The following is a 21,797-nucleotide window of genomic DNA, read 5'->3' as shown; positions in this document are numbered from 1 at the left end:
CTTCCTGACATCTTGACTGATTCTTTTCATTTTTCACAGGATGTCACAGAAGTAAAGCAGCTTTTGGTCGTCCTAAAATATGCTACTTGTATGGAAGCTGTAAGAAAAGAAGAATAAAGTTGTAGTAGAGACTAGAAAACACCATAAATAAGTCAAATATGTCACATTGTTACATATCTTAACCCACTCCTTTATCTGGACTTGGGAAAATGGACCTAAAGTCAAAGAAAAAAGTTAGTTTTTTATTTAGTTATGGTTTAGTTCTCTAGTCTGGTTTATTTATACTCATTATTTACAAGTTGTATAACTTTGCCTGAACCAGTGTTGGATTAAGCGGCTGCAGTCTTAGATGAGATTTATTAGCAGTTTGGACGCAGAGGGGTGACGCTGCGCCGGGCCCACAGCAGAACCTGCTGCTTGTTGACAAGATAAAGAACATTACATGCTTTTATAGCAGACTTTAAGTCTCCAGTAACACCAGAAACAAGTTTCTAGATCTGTTGCTTTTGTGAGGAAAACAAAGTCACTAGCGGGGTCTGAATACTCGCTAACTTTAGCCACAAAGTCACAAAACACCTGCTTTTTATCTGCTCATCAGCCAGCTGCTCTCTCTCTACAATCACACCTCAGTGTTTATATAATCCTCCTGCTTTCGTTGACATTTGTTGGATCCTGCTGTTTGTTAGCTCCTGGTGGTTCTGCTCATCCAGCCTCTGCTTCCTCCTTGGTATGTTTTTGTTGCTGCCTTGTTTATGTTCTCTGTCCTCATCACGCCAACCTGATATCCTTAAAACCTTTGCTGCTGGATTCTTCAGCTCTTTCAACAGGAGCAATGAAAAGTTGAAGTTGACTAAAGTGACCTTTTTTGCAGAAATGCTATAACTGTTCTTTAAATCTCAAATGTTTTTTTCCCCTAAGTTTAAATAATAACAGTCTGATTAGCTGCCATGTTTGAAACAAACAAACAAATGTTGATTAAAAGCCCAGCCTTCCAGAGCTCTCACATGAGGGGGAAAAACAACATTTTAGGATATTTTTATTTATGCTCCCTGAAAATAAATGACAGAAAGCAACAAAGTATGAAATTATTGGTTATGAAAGCCTTCATTTGTGCCTCTCTGAGTTTGGATTTGGCTCTTTTCTTAGAACGCACCAATCCACAGTCCCAGATTTCTGCTCCAATCAGTGTTCCCGAAGGACAGCAAAACATACGGGCAACTAATTGCAACCCTGTTATGCAGAAACATACGATGGAAGCGCTGGAAATTCTTCCCACCATTTGCACCGCTTGGCATTTTTTCATTTGAATTAATGAGGTGCAGATTTTGAATCCAGTTCTTGCATCCAGATGGTGTTAGGGGCACAAGGAGCCAGTCTGTAATCAAAAGCCAATGATTCCTTCATTTTCCATACCTGCTTTATCCTGCTCAGGGTCACTGGAGCCCGTCCAGGGCGTACCGGCTCCTTGGATATCTGCAGGAGGAGGCGGGGTCAATCCAGGACAGACAGCCGGTCCAGCATGGAGTCACATCCATGCATATTTACTAACATTAATATAGACTCTCTGCAAACCTGCAGCCAAGATCTGGAGAGGCTGGGAGGCGACAGGGTTAACCACTTTTCCCTAAGAGCCCAAAAGGTCAAAGTTGAGAGGAGGCGTTTTTGGGTGTTGGTTCAAACAAACTGGCCTGTGTGGTGTTTGTTGGTCCACAGTGGACTTTGACTGTATTTTTATGTAATTCAGGACATTTTTGCTGCAGTAAATCCCTTGTTGTTTCCATTGTTTTCAGTGCTATAGCCACAAAACAATGAGGTGCATTTTAGACCAATATTCCCAGAAATATCTGCAGCTAGAGTATTGAGCTGTGAATTAGGTTTTTATTTTCCACCTTTGACTCTTTCCCTTTTATTCCCTCCGGGGTTGTTACTGTTCAATGGCTGTGTTGTTTTCCAAATATTCGATGAAGCCCTGCAGTGAAGCTCTGATTTAAATCGCATGTGTGTGCAGGTATACACGTGCTCCGATAGTTACACGCCACTCTGAGGCTCTTTGGTCACATCAGGGATTTGTATCCAGGAACCAGAGCAGTCCAGGTTTATGAACAATCATTTTCAAACACCTAAAAGACACTTTTTATATCTGGGTTGAGATGAGCAGAACCAATATCTGCATATTCATGACAGTCATCATTTTATAAATTATTCATCTTTGGTTTTAAAAAAAACATATAATCAGGTGTGTGGATTTTTTTAATCCTTCATTGCCACACCAGGCACGTGTACGTACTTATCCCTCTGTAATAAAACTCAAGGAAAAACATGAATGAGTAATGAATAGATGTGAGAAGTCCTGCAGCATTCAGAGTCACCTTATCACATGTCCGGCAGTGATCTGCACCAATAAATGAGCAGAAAGTAGTTTTGTTTTACTTTTGGAGCTGTTTGAAAGTCTCACGGTGGTTCACATCTCCATATGACTTTGCATTTTCACGTGACGTAAATTAACATTTTTTCCAGCCGTTTTTTCTTGCTGGTAATAACCAGCAGTTAACACATATTTTTATTTATGCAGAGGAGAGTTTATGCCCACCGGAGAAACATTGAGCTCATTATATTTACTCCTCTTTACCTTTTAGTTTTGGTCTCCAAGGGAAACACCTGTCTCTCTTTAGCTAAAAAATGCTCCATGGTGTTCACCTGTTCGTCTCTAACTGCCTTCCTGCTGTTCGGTGCTCGCAAGCCTTTTGTTCAGAGGGGGGGTCTTTGTATGAAGCTTCCTGCTGTGGCTGAAAATGATGCTGCGAGCGGCTGATCAATGAGCTGAAACGTGGTTTAATGCTCGCTCGATTTTTAGATGAGTCACTTGAAACGGGGCTGAAAAACATTTATCATAAACTTTTCTGCTGCTTGATGCCGTTAATGTTTTATCCTTCTGTTTATTTTTTGAAATATCACTTCTGTGATATGATTATTACAACCCCAACTCTGAAAAAGTTGAGAAATAGTGTTAAATGTAAACAAAATGCAATGATTTGCAAATCTTATAAACTTATATTTTACTCACAACAGAACACAGGAAACATACTCGATGCTGAAACTAAGAAATTGTACAAATTTTGGAAAGACAAGACCACTTTGACATTTCTGAAGGCAACAAAAGTTAGAGTCAAGTTTCCCACTGTGAAGCATCCCCTCTTCTTTTAAAAACTGTCTGTAAAAGTTTAGGAAGGTCCAGTTTGGGTTCTACACACAGACAGTTTCCATTAAGCTGACGACCAAAAGATATTTTAGATGCAATCATACAGAGAAAGCATTAAAAAACTCCAGCTCTTTAATATGAAGAACCCTCAGTTTAAAGGGCTGAGATGTAAAAGAACTAATGACCATAACCATAAATAAAGTTTAAATATTTAATACTTTGTTGGGGATCCTTTGAAGCTCATGGAGATCAAAGAAAGTTTGGTCCTTTGTGAAGTTCTGTCAGATCTGTTTGATCAGCCCGAGATCAGATGAGTCATTCCAGATTATTTCATTTACTTAAAAAAATCCTGAGGTGCTGTTGCAGTTTTTTTATTATCCATTTAAACTATTAATTATTTTACTGTATTATTTTTCACTTCAGAGCTGCTTCTGTCTTTTTAACATGATGAATCAACACCAGATTATTGGAAGCTATCACACAGTTTCAGTGGGTTTTATGTTCAGATCTGGCTTTTTAAGATGTTTTTCAGCAAAGTTTGCCTGACCTTTATGAATGCTTTCACTTTGTATTTGCTTTTTAAAGTCTTCTCTTGTAGATAAAGAAATGTCTACTTCCTGGAGAGGGAAACCTTTATTGTAGGAACATAGAACCATAAATTCTGTACCTGTTATGTTCCCTGTAGGTACAGTAACAACTTCATGTTACAGCTTGGTCCCCATAGATACCAGCTGTGTAACAGATACGTATCCATAAGTACCCAGTACATACTTTGTGAGTACAGGATAAAACATCACTTCATAACAGCCCATATTCACAAGGAACATACTTAGTATGCAGGCTGTGAGTTTCAAGTAAAAAGTCACCTCATAATACAGCCTGGTGTCTGTAGGTATTAGAAATGTACACAAGTACATACAGGTATGCACCCAGTAAGTACTAAGTATATACCCTGTAATAACTCGGTAAATACCAGGCAAGTCTGTAAGTATTTACCTTGTAAATACAGAGTAAAATGTCACTTTATAATGCAACCCAGTCCCCCTAGGTACCAGGGTACACAGTAAATACACAGTAAATACACAGTAAGTACACAGTTAGTGTGTACCAAGTATGCACCTGGCTGTATTATGTATTGCTACCAATTTTAGCACTTTTTTCTGTTAAAGATGTTATGGTAAATGCTTTAAAGTTGCACAAAACCCATATTTTCTTTAAATAAACCAACATTTATGACATGGAGGTTCTGAAACTAACTGCAACAACTCATTAACAAAAAGAGACACACCTGCTCATGTTTACCTTCCTGCTGTCCTGTTAGAAACAATAAACTCAAACTTCTCAGGAAGAGTAGAAATGGTCACCCTGCAGGATATGGATCAATATCATCCATCTGTTGGGATTAATAACAACTAAAATGTGATAATCTGTGGTAAGTTTGGATCTATGTTAGCACTCAATGAGCTGAAGGCAGATGGAAAAATATTCAGCTTGTTGTTGTTTTTTATGTTTATATGAATTAAAAAAAATGTTCAGGAGTTTGGCTTTGATTTAAAAACAGCATCTTGTAGTTTTACAGCCTGAATATGGTGTTTTACTTGCACTGAGATCACCTTTAATAATCCAGATCAAAGCAACGGGTTTCGAATGTTACCGCCCATGTTTGAATCAATTCCAGATATTTTACTTGAGAAAAAATCTGCACCTGTCCATGAAATAACTTTAAATTATCACTAATTTCTAAGCTTTTCTCTTCAAGTTTGTCAGCAAAAAGCCTTTAATGAAAGAAGTCAAAATATTTCTTTTTTCCCCACTTAGTGTTGATTATTCTTTGAGGTAAAACCTTGTCAGTACTTGTGGATTTAATATGCTCAGGTTAGAAAAGCCCACCACGTTCCTTCATCTCGTTTTAAACTCTGCGCTTCTTCAGCTGCTGCAAACGAGGAGCCAAAAACCTTTTTACATGTCAGCTGTCAGAAGACTGGAAGTGGATATTCTGTGTCACTGTAAACAGAACTCAACCAGCTGGTTTTAACACGGCAGCAGTAAATTATAAATGTACACATGTAATACAAACAGGCCGAACAAAGGAAGCACTGAAGCACCCAAAACAGCAAAAATGTTTTTATTTTGGGATTGAACCAAGAAGTTTGGTCACCTGTAAGATATCAGTAATGGATTAGGCATAAATCACACTTCAAATATGATGTTTTGGGTAATAAAAACTAGGTTCTACAAATTACAGGTTATTATTTTTTGTTTCATACAAACTTTTAGTTTTAATTTCTGCTGTTTAGCTCACAAAATACATGAAAAACACGACGTTCTTAAACTGATCTTTTTGGAAAAAAAATTGGCTCTTTGATCAAGATTTAGGACAATTAAGAATCTGCAGCTTCAAAGTAAGAATAAAAAGAAAATAAACATCTTTGTGTATATTCTAGTACCCATCACAATGAGAATATTTTCTCATTTATAAGTTAAATGATCTCAAACTCTTTGTATGAATTTGCTGTGGTGGTAATGGGGTAAAAATGAACACAAACTCAGACACATATTTGGTCATTTTTGTCACGATCGGTGGAGATGACGGAGACAAACCCGGTGTGCAGATTCATCTTAAAGAAAACTAATTTATTTAACTAAAGAACAAACCAAAACAAAAGCTGACGGGGCAGCAAACAAATAGAAACATAAACTAAATCAAAACTAAGTAGAAAGTGAACATAAACAAGCGCAGGAACAGGAACAGGAACAGAACCAGGAACCAGGAACAAGACGGAAACATGTAACAAACAACAGACAAACAACAGACTAACAGCAAACAAACATCAAACAATGGACCAGTGAGGTATGGGAAGAATGACCGGGCTTTTAAGACTGGGGATAATGAGGTGAATGGGAACAGGTGCAATGATTACTGAGTCGGGACAGGTGAAGATGGGCGTGGCTGACAGAGAAGTGAATGACTGAGGGAGAGTGAAAATGAACATGAGACAGAATGAAAAGCAAATACAACCAAATAACACAAAAGAAACCACAAAAAACAAAGAACTAAAATCAAAATAAAACAAAAACAAAACCCAGAAAAAAGCCAAATCACCACAATTTTCAGTTTTTGACACTCAGTTATATGCTTTCTGTCACATAAACAGCATTTTTATTTTATTAATTTGTGCCGTTTATAACAGTTTGTTTATGACGTTCATATTAACTTTAAAACTGTTGCTTGAAATTGATTTTGAACATCTAGAATGACAAAAAAAGAGTAACTGTGTGAATATTTCCAGCCTGATTTGTATATTTGAGGGTAGTAAACATTTTTCTGCTGCGATCTGAAGCAGCTCGGGCGCACAGCGGGTTGCTATATTTGCCAAGCAGTAAACATTCAAGGCCTGGGGTCTCAGTGGAGGAGGCTTTTATTTTTCTTGTTTAGTGGAATAGCCTGATATAATTCCTCTGTGCTGCAGAGTCTAAAAACTGTTGGACTTGGCTTTCCTTTCATAAACATTACATCGTGAAGCACAAAATGTTGAGGGAAGCAGCACAAGCGGCTCCGGACCGAAGTCCCAGGCAAACGGACTTCTTTCTTCTTCCAGGTTTCCAGGGAGCCGGTTTCCAGCAGAACTTGGGCGAGAGGCTGGGGACATCCTGGACAGGTCCAAAGCTCATCAGAGGACCACACAGAAACAACCACTCACACTTTTTCTTGCACCTAGTGACATTTTATCACAGCCAGTCAACCAAACATGGATGTTTTTAGACTGTGGGAGGAAACTGGAGCACTGAAGGGATTTGGTTACAATGTGTGGGTGAAATATAAATATATATGGAGTAGTGTAGATGTGCTAAAAACACTGTTAACTTTCTTTACCTGCTCCTTTGTTCAGGCTCACGGGGAGCTGGCGTCTGTCTCTGGCGGCCATTGTGTGAGACACAGAGGACACCCTGGACGGATCACAAGTCCCTCGCAGGGCCACATGGAGACAAAAAAACATTCACCCTCTCACTCACACCTGGGGACAGTTTTAGATTCATCAGTTAGTCCAACATGAATGTTTTTGGTCTGTGGAAAGAAATCAAATTAAAGCCGGAGAAAACCTACTTGTGCAAAAGGAGAACATGTAAACTCCACACACACTCCGACCTCTGCTCTGTCGGGACAGTGCTCACAAAACACAAATACACACACACACACACACACACACACTCACCTACACACACATGCACGCAGAAAAACGCTTGTTGTAAGTAAATAACAGAGATGACACCTAAGGTACTGAAATAATTAAAGCTGTTTGAGGTCTCATCAAATATCATTCACACAGATGCTTACAGAACACTAAAACACACGAAAACCCAGCAGATCCACAACACACACACACACACACACACACACACACACACACACACACACACACACTAGATGTCTGATCATTAGTCTTCCAGGCGGAACCAATAAAAATACTTGTAACAAGGCTTGATAGAAGTGTGTAATAATGTGTTTACTTGTATTTCATTTATAAAAAGATGTAAACTTGAAACAAGTATCTGAAATATAACAACACATAAACAGACTTCACTACTGCAGCAATTATGAGTCTAATCTAAAATATCAGTGGCTCACAAAGGATGATTTCACTTAAAAATAGTTTAGAATTTTACCCCACACGTGTTAATTGTTGGTGGTAAAATGAGAGCTGTCTTTCGCTGATGTCCACACAATTTATAAGACACAAAACATCCCGAAAACTATGAAAAATACAAACGCAGGGTTTGCATTTGCAATGACTGCATTGTTACACAATCTTACACAAACTGCAAGCTTTCCCATTGTTTAGCTGAATGTTATTGGATGCATTCGTGAAAAAAGTTCCCTGTCCCACAAGCCTTTTGTTATTTTTTGGCACTTTCAACAAACTCTTATTGCATTTGAGAAAATATGCTCAAATAAATATCATTTTGGAAAATCCCTAATTTATGTTGCATCCAGCTGAGCTTGTTGGTTTAGAAAATAATGTGATTCTAGTCCTGCAGACTTCTTTTGGTAAGACATTTGATGGTGGCAAGCGATAACTACAGATCCTAGTGTTGGGTATGATAATGATAATGAGCTAGAAGTTCACCCCCTTCTGGAATACAGTTAAATCTTACTGCCTGAGGGGAAGCAGTGGGAGATGGGAGAATAAAGCAGCCCTGAGTGAAAACTGTCAGTTTATAAATCAGCATTTTAATTTGCAGTCAGCATTGTGGAGCGCGCTCAGTCCGTCTGTTACAATGTGAGATTTGATTCTGCTAAATGCTGAGAAAGAGTCAATAAAAAGCAATCATTTAAAATTAGTTCCACCACCATCCAGGAACCCATTAAAGCCTGCCTGTGACCTCCTGAGCACCGCCTGCCTGCATCCAATTCTGCTTGAGCCGCACCAAAAAACGAGCACTACAATCATGGAGGGATTTTACTGCAAGAGACAAGTAACCTCATGAAGTTCAGGCTTCACAAAGATGGAGGTTTTCTTTTTTCCCTACTCTCCCCCACAGAGCTGAAAAAGCTTGTCGTTATCATCATGTGGAATGGAGCCTCCTGATTCTCAGAAAGTCCTCTCCAGAAGTGACAAAAGAGCGCCGCAGTCCGAGAAAGCTTTTCAGCCCGAGGTGAACTGTTCAATTTCATTCAGCCAGAATGCAAAAAAACGTTTAACCTTGTTAAAAAGTAACAGGATAGCGCACGCTTTGACCATGTCTAAAGGCTCAGAGTGAAGAAAGTATGAAGCTGTAATCACAGAAAGCTAAAAGTGTTGCTTTAGAGTAAAATGTGTCTGAACACAACCAACGGCTGCATCAAGTTCTGCTGCAGAACCCGGAGAACAAAATGACATTTGTAGTCATTCTCCTTTTGTGTGTGCACATAAATCTTTGGGATTTAAACATAACCATGTCAGTGCTTTGGTCCTTTTTTCCCTCTTTCTGTGTGTATTTAAAAGCAAAAACTGTTTTTATTTTCGCTCCTGTTTTGATGGTTTCATCTGTATCGTCTGTCCTGCTGCTTTTAGTTTTTAGCTCATGTTTTGTTGCTTTTATTTACTCAGTTTCAGCCTCTGTAGCAGATTTCAACAAAGTTATACACCATGCAGCATTCCCATTATATTTCCACAGAAATGCAATTTCTTTAGTTGCATTTACCATTTTCCAAAAACTATCTTTATCTGAAACATTTCACTACTGCCAAAATCTTAAAATTCTGGTTATTTGATTGTTGTTTTTATTTATAGATCTTCACTAAGGTGAAAGATTTATTGACTGTTTGGTACAGATGTTAGTGCATGAGTGCAAACAGCACGATATTTACTAAACTGTCATATTGTGTTTTTGTAATAATATATATTTAAAATGAACTCTGTGCTTAAAACGTTTGCATCAGACAGTTACATACAGTAGTTGTCTGGTGTTGGAAAATGGTTCTGTAATACGTTCTTGTGACTAATTTTGGATTAGACTGCATTTCTTTTATCTACAGCAGGATGTTTCCACAAAAAGCCATCGATGCTTGTTGTCCTACTGAGGAGTCGATGGTTCAATCCCTGGCGCCTGTGAGCCGAAGTATTCCCGGGCACTGAGTCTGATATATCTGAAAGTCTGATGATTTTAGGTGTTTTATTCACATTATCTTTACAGTTTTATGAAACAAAAGAAGATGCATCTTAAAAAAAATCTCTTACAGAGAAATAACAGAAAAAACATGGAAGTCCACATTGATACAAAAATAAACTATTAATCAAACCAAAATATTTCTAACATACATTCAAGTGGTGTGTATTCTGCACAACAGCAACACAGAATTTTATTTACATCATGATATCTGACTATAGCATCTCTTTAATACAAATGAAATGTTAATGCAGGTAAAACAGCAATCAGTGTCCAGCCTCCAGACAGGAGTGGACATAAAACCAGTGTAGGACAAGATTAAAGTGTTCAGAGTCACAAAATCTGCAACTTTCTAAAAGTTTGCATGAGTTAGATGTAACAGTTGAAAGTTTGTTGGAGAAAACAAGGACGAGTTAAATCATAACTGTCAATCCTTTTGTGCCAAAAACAACAACTCATGATCTTCTAAATTAAAATGTTGTCGTTTAAAAGAATGTTTTAAATCTTGAAGGTACAAAAAAACGTCATTTGATACAGAAAACTGTTAAAGAGGGGCTGTTTTTCTAGAAATTCTAAAGGTATTTTCAGTTTTTATTGGTAATTTTGGTCTACCAAGAGTTGAAAAAAAAAAATTCAGGTTTAAAAACCAGACTGGTGATAAATAATAATGAATAAAAACTGGTCCAAATCTGCCTGTCTTCATCTCTAAAGTGAACAACCAGCAGATTGGATCATAAATGTGGTGGTGGACACAAAACGAGTCGGGGTGGGCTGTAAAATAATGTGCAAGGCCAAGAATGCAGTTTTGCAAACCATTTGCATGAAAGTAACCTCAAATGCTCCATGGTCGCTTGGTTGCAAACAATCAGAGTTCAGTGAGAAAATTTACATATTTTCACACAATTTTGAGGGATTTTTTTGTCTCCCATCAGTTCAGTGAGATGCCACCTTTACGGTTCATCAGATATTCTCAGTAAATGTGTAAAACAGTTAAAGGATCCAATAAATCATTGTTTTCACAATGTAAAACTCTTACTTGCAGAAGTAAGGAAAGTCATGACCAAATCGATGTTAGCTTCATGTTTACGTATCAGATAAGTCGAATAACTTCAACTTAATTGTGCGGCTCAGCTGAAGCTTACTGCGTCTAATTTATTGTAAAGAACACATCCTTCTCCTGATTCTTTGTTGTTTTTATAATTAACATTTGGTTCTTAAATGTAAAACTGTTGAACAAACTCTGATGGTCTTTTTGAACTTTTTGAAGAATGTAATAAATGAGTTAAATTTTTACAAGGATATAATTTCAGATAATTATCCTGTTTCATTTAAATGGCTCATCTTCTATTAAAAAATACTTTTGGGAAATATGAAGGACAGTCGAAATAATTTAATACTAAAATCTATAGTTCCTGCAGAGAAAGGTTTGTCAATAAAAGTGAAATTGACGTATTTTTTGAAGAATATGTGAAAACTGTAACCAGTCCAACAGTTGAGGATAGAAACTGCTGCTCTGGTTAAGCTTTCACTTTTTAATGTGCTGTTTGCAGCACAACCAGCTTTTACCTTAAACAAGATTTTTTCTATTTTTATTCAAAGAAATATCTGAGTGTTGTATCTTTTTGCACCATTTAAAATGGCTGCATAGGCTTTTCTTTACTGCTGCAGAAACTTCCTGATTCCCATTACCATCAAGGACAGCAGCACTGCTGAGAACCGGTTCATCACAAACACAATCTGGAATCTGTTCTGCTCTCATTAAAACCAGAAATAAGGTGGACTCCAAATCTGCAGAATCTATATTGTAACACATTTAAAAACACATCTACTTCACAAACAAATCTGCATTAAGTCACCTTTAATACATTGAAACCTGTGTTTTATTGGTATTAATGCAGTTGGAAAATATATATGAGCACAAATGCTGACATAGTGCAAAGCAGAGTGCAGACACTTTGTACAAAGTAGCTGCCTTGTCAGAGAAATGCAAGAACTGATGTGGTACACGTTCGTCTCCTGAGAGGCAGATTCCAGTCCCGCTGAAGATTAAAAAGTCTTATTTTGTCTTATTTTGATTTCCAAACAGTGCACAGACAAGTCAGTAATACTGCTCCTAATTTCCCGACCCCACGGAGTCGGTGAGCGCTCCTGGCAGAGTCTCTTCTACAAAAAGATGAACTTCTGCTGAACCTCTCCTGCAGAGGTAATTGAAGCGTCTTGAATTAGCTCCATCCGCACCGACATGGTGAGACGACATTGCTCTAAAAGTCACACAAATCAAAGATGTCTGAGCTGATTTTACCTTGTGCTTTCTTGTTCATTAGACTGCAGGGTAAAAGAAAAAGATTTGATCTCATAATAAGGCTCCTAAGCTCAGTTGGTGTAGAGATCCATCTCAGAAATGTTGAACACTAAGCTGCCTTGGAGTGGAGGGATAGTTGGGTAGTATAGGTGTTGCTTTAAAACATGACCTCTTCACAGCTTCCATAATCACTCCCCACCATGCTTGTCCCGTCGTAGTGACACGGGTTCTGCCCTGCGGCTCGAGTTTGAGGCTGGGCGGCGTTCGGTGCTGAAGGCGGGCTGGCCTGCTCTGCGTAAGACGGCATGGCCACGCTGAGACGCATGCTGAGCCTCTTGTAGCCTCCTGTGACGTTGTCGAGGCTGCGTGTGTGCTGCGTGGGGTAGTAGCTGATGGCGGTGTACTCGTTCGGACACTGAGAGCTGGGGAGAGGAAGCCCGTCCGGACCCAAGAAGTCGTCCAGATTCTGGTTGCTGTAGCACGGGGGCAGGGGTGCGCGGCGGTCACAGCGGTCCAGTGGGAATGGGAACCCACCAAACCGAGAGTTCCTGCGAGAATCCACAGTAGACGTGGAGTAGCTGTCCTCTACAATGTCAAACTGGGGGAACTCCTGGACCGTTGGACGTCCATAGTAGTCCGGGTCAGCTGGGTAGACTGGGGACAAAACATGATGTAGAGAAAGTTACAAATACTACTGAAACAAAGCAAATTCTTTTAGTGCTGTTGCATTGGGAAGCTGCAACAGTAATCTTTACTTTTATAATCAAGAGCAATACACACATGTACTTACAGAGTACATACCAGTACACGAAGGATGCATCATTCATTACTTCTAATTTTTAACAAGTGATTCTCTTAAACCTGAAGTAATCATTAGTGATCACATGCATGAAGGTGTGAATTAAAGTGAAAATCACAGGGACGCCTGCATGAATGTGACCAAAAACCAGGCTTACAAAGACTCTAATGACCCTCAGGAGGGAATAACCTGCATGGGATTTCAGCTGGCATTAAGACAACACCTCGAAGCTCTACACTTTTCCTTTGAATTGAAAAAGTTCCTTGAATGAAAGCAAAACGTCTTCAACTACAGACCCTGTTTACACGTAAACGATCTCCTGCAATTGTTATAGATTTTTTTCAATGTTAATTATGAAAACATAAGTTGCTTTTTAGGCAAGAACACAAAATAATTTTGAGTCTGATGTCGTTTCCACACCAGCTCACTGCCATGTGTAAACGGGGCCACAGAAACTCTGAGGATGTGTTTTAACAAAGTTTGCATCCAGTATAAATGGGTCCTTGAAGCAAATATACAGCTGGGCAAGAAAAGCAATAAGCCAAAAATATCAACAATAATCAACATTTGAAAATCTTTAACGTTTCCTCGTGTAAACAGAGTTTTTAAAAAGTGGAGGCTATAAAAAAGCTGTGACAATTTGCATGTTAAATCCTTCCCCACAGTTCCTTGCAGTGGTGTGGGTTTGACTTGGAATAAACGTCTCAGTGTGAAGTCGCCACGTTTTACCTAAAGGCAAACTGATCAAGAGGCACTTCTAAGAACTGCTGCAGTGAAATCCGTCTCATCCTCCTCCTGCAACCAATGTTATTTTACATTTCAATGGCAAGCTTAAACAAGCTCCTCTAGCTTTTCCTTCCTTCTTCTTCTTTTTTTGTAGCATACCTGCTTTCTGAAACAAATCACAAACTGGAAATACATATTTTGAAATAAAACCCTACTTGAATGTGGTAATCCTCAGCAAAAACTTTTAAATCATCTTCTGCTAAAATAAAAAAAAGAAAAGAGAATAAGGGGAAAGTTGTTTGAAATTGTAATCTCTGATGTTTCTCTTTGATACATATTTGTATTTTTTTTTCTCAGAATTCTTGGTTGACTTTATTTTGCTCAGTATTTAATCTAAATCAACACTTGTCAGTCCTTTTTTAAAATACATTTTCATTCAAAGGTTTAAAGCACAATCTTTTGTTGCAGAGCAGCAAACAGATTCTGTAAAACAAACAAAAGCAAATCTGGTTGAATTTGACTAAATCTGTTTTTAAGAAATTCAGAGGAATATAGTTAAGAGTTTGCAAAAACTGTGGAAAGTTTAGACAGATCAGAATATTCTGTAATTAAAATAATCAACATAAAGAGTAAAAACTGTTCAAGTTCAATTGTGGAAAGTCCAATTTTCTGTAATCTTTTTAAATTCTGAATGTTTCTACATGAAGGCTGAGTTTAGTCATATGTTTCTTCAAAATCTCATTTATATATATTCTATATTTATCCTGGTAAAAGCCTTATTGAAAAAAAAAATCCTGCCGATTGTTGAATAAGTGTAAATTTGTTGCCATATCTTATAAATTTCCTCTGCGTTGAGCCACTGAAAGTCATTGCACTTGATTTCTCGATTTCAGGATGATTTGATGTATTATTTTGAGTTGGTTTTTCCAAAGCTGCAGAAATTGTAACATGGCTGCTTTAGTGCATTTGTACTGGCACCCTTAATTAAAAATAAACACATAGAAAGCTCTGTCCTCAGTGTGACTGACGAGAAACACCCTGCAGCAATCCATGCTTCAAATTCCTGCAGTTTATCCTAAAACCTCAAACTAAGAAGACCGACGCAGACAATATTACAGTTTGTTCATTTAAAAGCCTCTCGTTGTCCCTGGAGATACGCAGACCTACATCTGTTGGTTCTGCAAGACACAGATGGATAAAGATACAAAATAAAATAATATTAATAATGGATGCAAAGGAAATAGTGGGAACTAAACAAATGAAACTATAAGTTTCTTTAAAGAAAGAAGGAGAAAATGAGGCTGAGACAGATTGTAAAGAAAGAGGCGAATCAGAAAAGTAACAAATGGTGGAAGAAGAAATTATGGCATGAGGAGCATGGAGCTGAAATATCTCAGCAGAAATCAAATGTGAAAGATGGAGTTAATAATGAGGGGAGAATAATGACAACTGACAAAAAAAACAAAACAAAGAAAATTCGGGAAGAAAATGTCGAGAGATGAGAGATTTGGGATGTTTTCAGAAAGAAGTGACAGTTTTATCTATAAACCTCAGCATGCATTTATTTACACCTAAAGTGTATTTTCACACACTGCACTGTTTAACGGTCTCTGTTAATAAACTCAACTGTTCCCATTCCTGTTCTGCAGACAATTAAAGGAGTTTGTTTCAGATTACTGCTACAGGCTCTAACATTGCTTACAAAAAGCTGTTCTAGTTTGGGTTTGAAGCACAAGATCATTATCTCTTTCCTCTCGTTCTGTGTACTGCATGCTGCCTAAATAATGTGTATGTTGTAGGATTTAAAATTTCCTGCTAATTCTGAGAATATCTGACCCACTCTAATTAAGATTGGATTAAGTAGGTTATTTGTATGTAAACCCCAAATCTGAAAAAGTTTGTACGATGTGAAAAATGTAAATTAAAAACAAAATGCAATGATTTGCAAATTCTATAAACCCATATTTTCTTCACGGCAGAACATATTAAAGATCAAATGTAGAAAATTGTTCCATTTTAGGAAAAAATAAGAACATTTTTAATCTGATGGCAGCAAGGCATCTTAAAGTTGGTCCAGGGGCAACAAAAGGCTGAAAAAGTAAGAAACAGCTGGAGGAGCGTTTTGCAAATATTTAGAATATTTAGGTTAATTAGCAACAAATCAATAAGAGGAAAGGGTATAAAAAGAGCATTTAAGAGAAGCTGAATCTCTCAGAGTAAACTGTTGAAAAACCTGCCTCTCTGATGGTATGGAGGTGCATTTGTGCCTCTAGAAATAAAGGCACCATCATAGCAAACAATAAAGAGGAGCCAGGACTGTCCATCAGAACCCTCAAAACGACGGTGCTTATTTGTGTCTGTAAAAGAGGCTTGCTGATTCCCTGTGGTTGGACTTAGCTGACGTGTTGGAGAGAAAATACAAGCAGGGAATCATAATCATTTGTAAATTTGCATAATTGTGGTTCTAACAGTGGCAGTTAACTTCCCAACAAACACAGAAAAAACAACTAAATGAAGAGCAATTTACTTTGATATTGAGTAATATTCTGGTAGCCAGGAAAGCACCACTTCAAGTCTGTCAGGTAATAAACAGAATTTAAATTTGATGGTTTTGGGGAATCATCGGAGCGCCTTGTGATTGCTCTGTTACCAAATCAGCAAAGGTTACACTGACAGAAGACTAACCTGCTTCTTTCACCTGTTATTTTTTATGTAAAGCACTTTAACACCAAGCCAACCAGTTTCTGAGTGTCTCCTCCAAAGACAGCTGAAGTCTGGCCAGAAGCCAAGGAGGATTTAAACCAAATCAAAAGTAAAGTGTTCAGGCTTCATTTGTTGTTCCCTTTAACAATAAGGTGGATAACTAGTGAAGGAGAGCTGGATTTGTCCTTTATTCTCACAGATAAGGTCAGGCAGATAAACGACCTGCCATCCTGGAGTTCCCTGAGGAGCAATAGCATGACGAACGCCTGATCTGCCTCTTTATCTGTCGCAGGAACATTTTCCTGCGACAGATAAAGAGAGGCATGGCTCAGTATTGATCAGCATGAGAACGGAGAAAAATGCAAAGGCTGCAGTGAAAGATTTACAGATAAAGGCACTGCAGACATCTCATTGAGCAATAAGAAATGCTTATCTGTGTCGCTCTGTGTTTGTCTGTTAGCAAAATATCTCTTGGTTTTAATGAAACTCTCATAAAAGCAACCAAGTAAATCTTCAGCTGAGTTACTTTCAGAGTCAACTCGATTCAAGTCAAACTGATCAGCCTAAACAAACATAAATAGCTATAACTCCATCATTTTTACAGATATTGAGCTACAGTTTGGTGTGGTAGTAGCTGAGGGTCAACTACAACATATACTCTGAGAGCTACCAGATTACATGACACCTTTATTTAAAACTAGACAATATGCCTTCCTTCAAGGAAGGCTAATTTTCATTCTGTTTTGGTGAGTGGCCGGTTGTAAAGTAACATCACTGTGTAGATGAGGAGGATTAATTCAGATTTATTTGATTACTAAATCTGATTTTGCCTCAAAACTGTGGCAACAAAATAACTTTTATGCTTATTTTCTCTAAATATCGGCCAATTAAAGCGAAACATTGTGTACCTTTATCTGGTAATTAAAATGAATTCCTAAATCAATTCACATCTAATCTATTTTTTAAAGGTCTTGACTCACAGTTTAAAGAGACATGACAGGAAAGAGACAAATCCACTAAAAAGTAACTTCTAAACTAAGACACAGTGAAGGTAAAAGGAGGCAGCATAAAAAGGTAAAGTATAAAAAAAGAGCTGAAAGCGAGCTTGGGGATACGTTTGGCTTCACGCAGGAACTCTTTCTACTCTAATCCTAAAATTCCTCTCGTCAGCATTTCCAACAGAGAAAAAGAGAGCACTTACATTCAGTGAATTCTTCCAAAAAGATTTCTTTTTTTAAATAAATACTACCACTAGCTGAGAGCAACACATTCAGGAGATTTACTCACAAGCTCAGCAGGTGAAAAAGCTACATAAGCGTACGAATACACCTGCAGTCTGACAGAAAAAGGACTGTAACCTTACATTTAGGATAAAGATCATCAATTATTATCTGTAATTACTCAAAAAATCGTCATATTTTTATTTAGTTTAATAGAAAATGAAATAAGAACAAGACAAAGGACAAAACTGACCAACAGAATGTGAGAAAAAGAGATTTCAATAAGTGACAGGCCAAAGGAGAATAACAGATGTGTGTGAATAAAGACGGGGTTTTCAGAAAAAGAGATGCATTAAATACAGACTAACAGGAGCCAAAATAAGGACAAACATGAGAGTGAAGCAGTCAGAAAAATCCTTTAGTGGAAAGGAGAAGCGGGTAAAGAAACTGGATGTTATTCCTTCCAGTCGACCTCGTCTACAAACGTTTCATCTTCCTGGGTTTCATCAGCATCTTGTCCTGACAAACCGTCTGCATCACGATTAAACACCCGTTTACTGAGAGAGACTGAATTATTTCATCTCCTCTAACGTTTTGGATCACAGCACAAGAAGCTGGGGCAACACATTTAAACTTTAACAATTAATACCTTGAATAAAACTAATAATAATGTTCCAGTCACACGGTCTAAACCTACGTGTGTCAAACGTAGGCTGCTGAACTTATTATTGTGTAACTTTGTGAAGCCAGTCAACTCAATCAGAGCCTGTGATGTTATAGAAACAAACTTTTGATCAAATGGCATCTCTACAAGATACAGAAAAGTTAATATTATTATAGCTTTTTCAACATTTTACATTAATAAAATGCATGTTTAAATGCGATACTGGCCTTGCTCGAAAGGTAGTAAAATGATTTTAAAAGCCAGAGGGACAAAGGGAGCAATTACTGAAGACTGAGTAAGGCATAAAGCATCATTTAAATAATCTTCCTTTTGGTTTGAAAGTTTTTGGAATAAATTGCCAACAGCGATAAAACGGTGAACTGATCTTAGAGTTTTTAATTCTTCTGTGAAACAAAGACTCAAAGACAAATCTGTAAACAGTATCACCAGTTATACAGCAGATCAACCAGCATGTGCAGCTGCAGAAATGTAATACATTCCTCATTAAAAGACCTTATCCAAGTCAAAATGTCTGCTGGGAAATAGGCCTATTATTGTTTGTTAGACAAAATTAGAGTTTAGCATCAGAAGTTTTAAAATAAAAGCCCAAAAAGGGACAAGGACGGCAAACTAGCTGGAAGTCCTTCATGCAAAGTATCGCTTGCATTGTTTGGGATCTAATGTTAGTTTGCAACTTTCCTGTTTTAAAACATTTAATTAAACTCATATTTTCCTCCTCAGACTGGAATAGGCCAAGATTTTCAGGCACAAGGTTTTAAATTGTGTTTAAATCTGTTTTGCTTTCAGCTGGAGGCCCTGCTAGTCTTATGATTTGAAATTATAGTTAAAATGGCAAAAGGTTAAAATAAAACCCAGTTACTTCAACAGGGACCTCAATGTCTGCACAGAGCTGTTATTAACCCTTTTTAAAAGTTAATTCCTTTAGTTTAACTTCTAAAGGTTTGGTAACAAAACTTATAACTGATTGATTACAAAGCTGTGATGAAACCCAGATCATCATTAATAACAGAGCACATGCTGAGCCAGTAGTCACACGGTTCTCCTGTTTTTAATTTCTGCATACTTTTAGATATATTAGTCATTTATATATCAAACTATTCAGCTCAGTCAGGAGAGGATTCCAATAACTTTTGGTCTGTTAATATCAGTGGCCCCAAGTGATCTGTTGGGTGAGTCTTAATTTCTTTAAACACAAACTCAAATCTTTCAAATCAGTTTCATACACACCTTCGTATTCCCTGTCCCAGTGGCCCTTCCTGATGGAGCCATTGTCTGAGCTTGACGGAGGTCTGGCAGGAAGGTTGGGGGCCACGCTGCACACAACCGGCCCCTGCGTCCTTGGGGATCCACTTCCTGATGATCCAATTTGGCTGCACGGCCTCAGAGACCTGAAGGGCGGGTGGTCCAGGTTGTTGGTTGGGGTGACCATGGAGTTCATCTCAACGGGTTTGCTGTCTTCGTCGTCTGCTTTCAAGCTCTTGGTCAGACTGGTTGGAAAATAGCTGTTAGTATCAACAAAGAAGTGTTTTTCAGTTTTACCATGTTAGTATACATCTAACAGGTCTATAGGTACTTTCACATCAGCCTCATTTGGACCGAACCTTCAGACTTTCTTCTTTAATCTGAACCAAGATTATAAGGGTGAAATGTTCCCAGAATAAATTCTGAACAAAGAGGCTGAAATTATGTCTAACAAAAAAACAGATTCTGCCATAGAAATGCAATGAAAACCTTCCTTTGAGACTTTTCTTTAGATGAAAAAGAAATAATCATGCGTACCCGTTTGAATCCTGGACACAGACGGGCATTTTCTTCTTCTGCCGAACATAACGCATCCTGATGCAAACAAAGATGCCAACCAAGAAGACTAATCCAAGCACCCCGGCACAGACCACCAACACATCGATGTAACCATTTATTGGAGATACCTGAAGAGGATGACAGCAGGTGAGGATGACTTCTGATGGACAGAAAGTTTTAACGTCCTGTAAAGTTTCCATAAAACTGACCAGAGGCAGCGGATCGCAGTGGATGGTGCCTTCAGTGACTTTACAGTCAAACCCTCCGGCACAGTGGTTGGGTGAACAGACTTCCACCTCGTTGTGGCATCTAAATGTTAAAGAAGAGACAGATTAGGACATCTGAGAAAAAGGAAAACACACATTTGCATCATCTTAAAGTTTACAAGCAGTGTTTGTGCCAACTATCCTCAGATAGGGTTTCAGGGTGCAGAGGTTTTAGAAGCCTAGTTGCTTTCTGCAACAAAACTCAAGACTTTTGACCATTCTGCGTGAGAATCTACACGAGCAGCGTGTCGTTTGTGTAGTTTGTGTTGTTTACATGGTTGTTTATTGAAGCTAAAACCCAAACCTCAGATTACTGTAATTTTTGGCTTCCCAACGTATCAAGTCAAAAAGAAATATGTAGTTTTCTCTGCAGGAGTCAGACATCACAGACACAGTTTGACAATTTCAGTTTCTAATACCTTAGGATTTTCAGTTTTAGGGTTTAACGGAGTGAGTTGTGTGTGGGTGTGTGTGTTTAGAAGATTTGTGTGAACAAATTTATGAAATCTAATGTAAATCAGATTAAGATGAATCACTTTTTTCAGAAAGAAAACTTCTAAAGTGGTCAAATTTGACCCGAATGCAACAGGAGGGTTAATGCAGCAACAGCTAACAGAAGATGTGAAAAATGTCTATTTTCCAAATGAAATATTCAGCTAAAGGTTAATGGGAAAGCAAGTAAATCCATAAAACCTCATTTGATAGTTTGTTTACTACAAATACCAGGAAAGTTGTGATATTTTTTTCTCCAAAACTAGAACAGAATTTAGGTGTTATGACAAGTGTCAGTGACAACAACGTTTATTCTTCATCATCTGAGCTTCCTTTTTATGCAGTCTGTCCAAATCAAACATTTTCTCTCTGAACAGTTCAGATAATCGTATTTAATCAGACTGCTTAAGACCAGTGTGTTTTTGAATACAAAATGTGAAAAAAGAAAGCAGCTACCGTCTAATCTGGGGAGAGAAGGTTACATTTGGCTGATGATGCTAAAAGCTTCACTTCAACCTTTTATGATCTCAGTCCAGGAAAGAAACGTCATTTCTCAGAGAGCTGGAGCTGATCTGCTATTTAAACTATCATTTGTGTTTCTATAAAACCTCCTGCTGTTCAGTGTTTCCCTCTTATTCCACAGACACTAAATTAACTTGATGCACTTACCTTAAATGATATTCAAACAGCACTTAAATAGATTCAATGCATTTTTTTCTTGGCCAGAATTTTGTAATTGCCTGTTTTGTGTCTGACACTAATGGACAGTAGGTCTATCTAGTTTAAAACATTTACAGCATGAATGCAATGTTATGTGCTGCATCCAGACATATAAAAACCTCCTCTCATGATTTTAAAGTCAGCAGAAAACTTCCACATCCTGCGATGACGACACCTGGAACAAAGATTACCGTCTATAGCTGCGAGGAGCAACACCATCCCAAAGACAAGTTTAAT

General features: G+C 37.9%; 1 protein-coding gene across 3 annotated transcripts in view; it reads right to left on the bottom strand.

Moving 5' to 3' along the window:
* Positions 1-9,947: 9,947 nt before the first annotated feature.
* Positions 9,948-21,797, bottom strand: part of fat2 (FAT atypical cadherin 2) — a 96,890-nt gene continuing 85,040 nt past the window's right edge. The window contains exons 26-29 of one of the 3 annotated variants that reach the window (XM_017429751.3): positions 20,292-20,391; positions 20,062-20,210; positions 19,510-19,769; positions 9,948-12,803 (exon numbers count right to left, since the gene is read on the bottom strand). In XM_017429751.3, coding sequence (XP_017285240.1) covers positions 12,307-12,803; positions 19,510-19,769; positions 20,062-20,210; positions 20,292-20,391 — 1,006 coding nt within the window. In that variant the 3' untranslated portion in view covers positions 9,948-12,306. Of the gene's footprint in view, positions 12,804-19,509; positions 19,785-20,061; positions 20,211-20,291; positions 20,392-21,797 lie in introns of all 3 variants that reach the window. The other 2 variants (XM_037977616.1, XM_017429750.3) reach the window with 2 other exon arrangements.

The sequence above is a fragment of the Kryptolebias marmoratus genome, linkage group LG9 (genome assembly GCF_001649575.2).
Source record: "Kryptolebias marmoratus isolate JLee-2015 linkage group LG9, ASM164957v2, whole genome shotgun sequence".
In the NCBI taxonomy this organism is placed as follows: Eukaryota; Metazoa; Chordata; class Actinopteri; order Cyprinodontiformes; family Rivulidae; genus Kryptolebias; species Kryptolebias marmoratus.
This window is presented reverse-complemented; position numbering and strand designations above follow the sequence as displayed.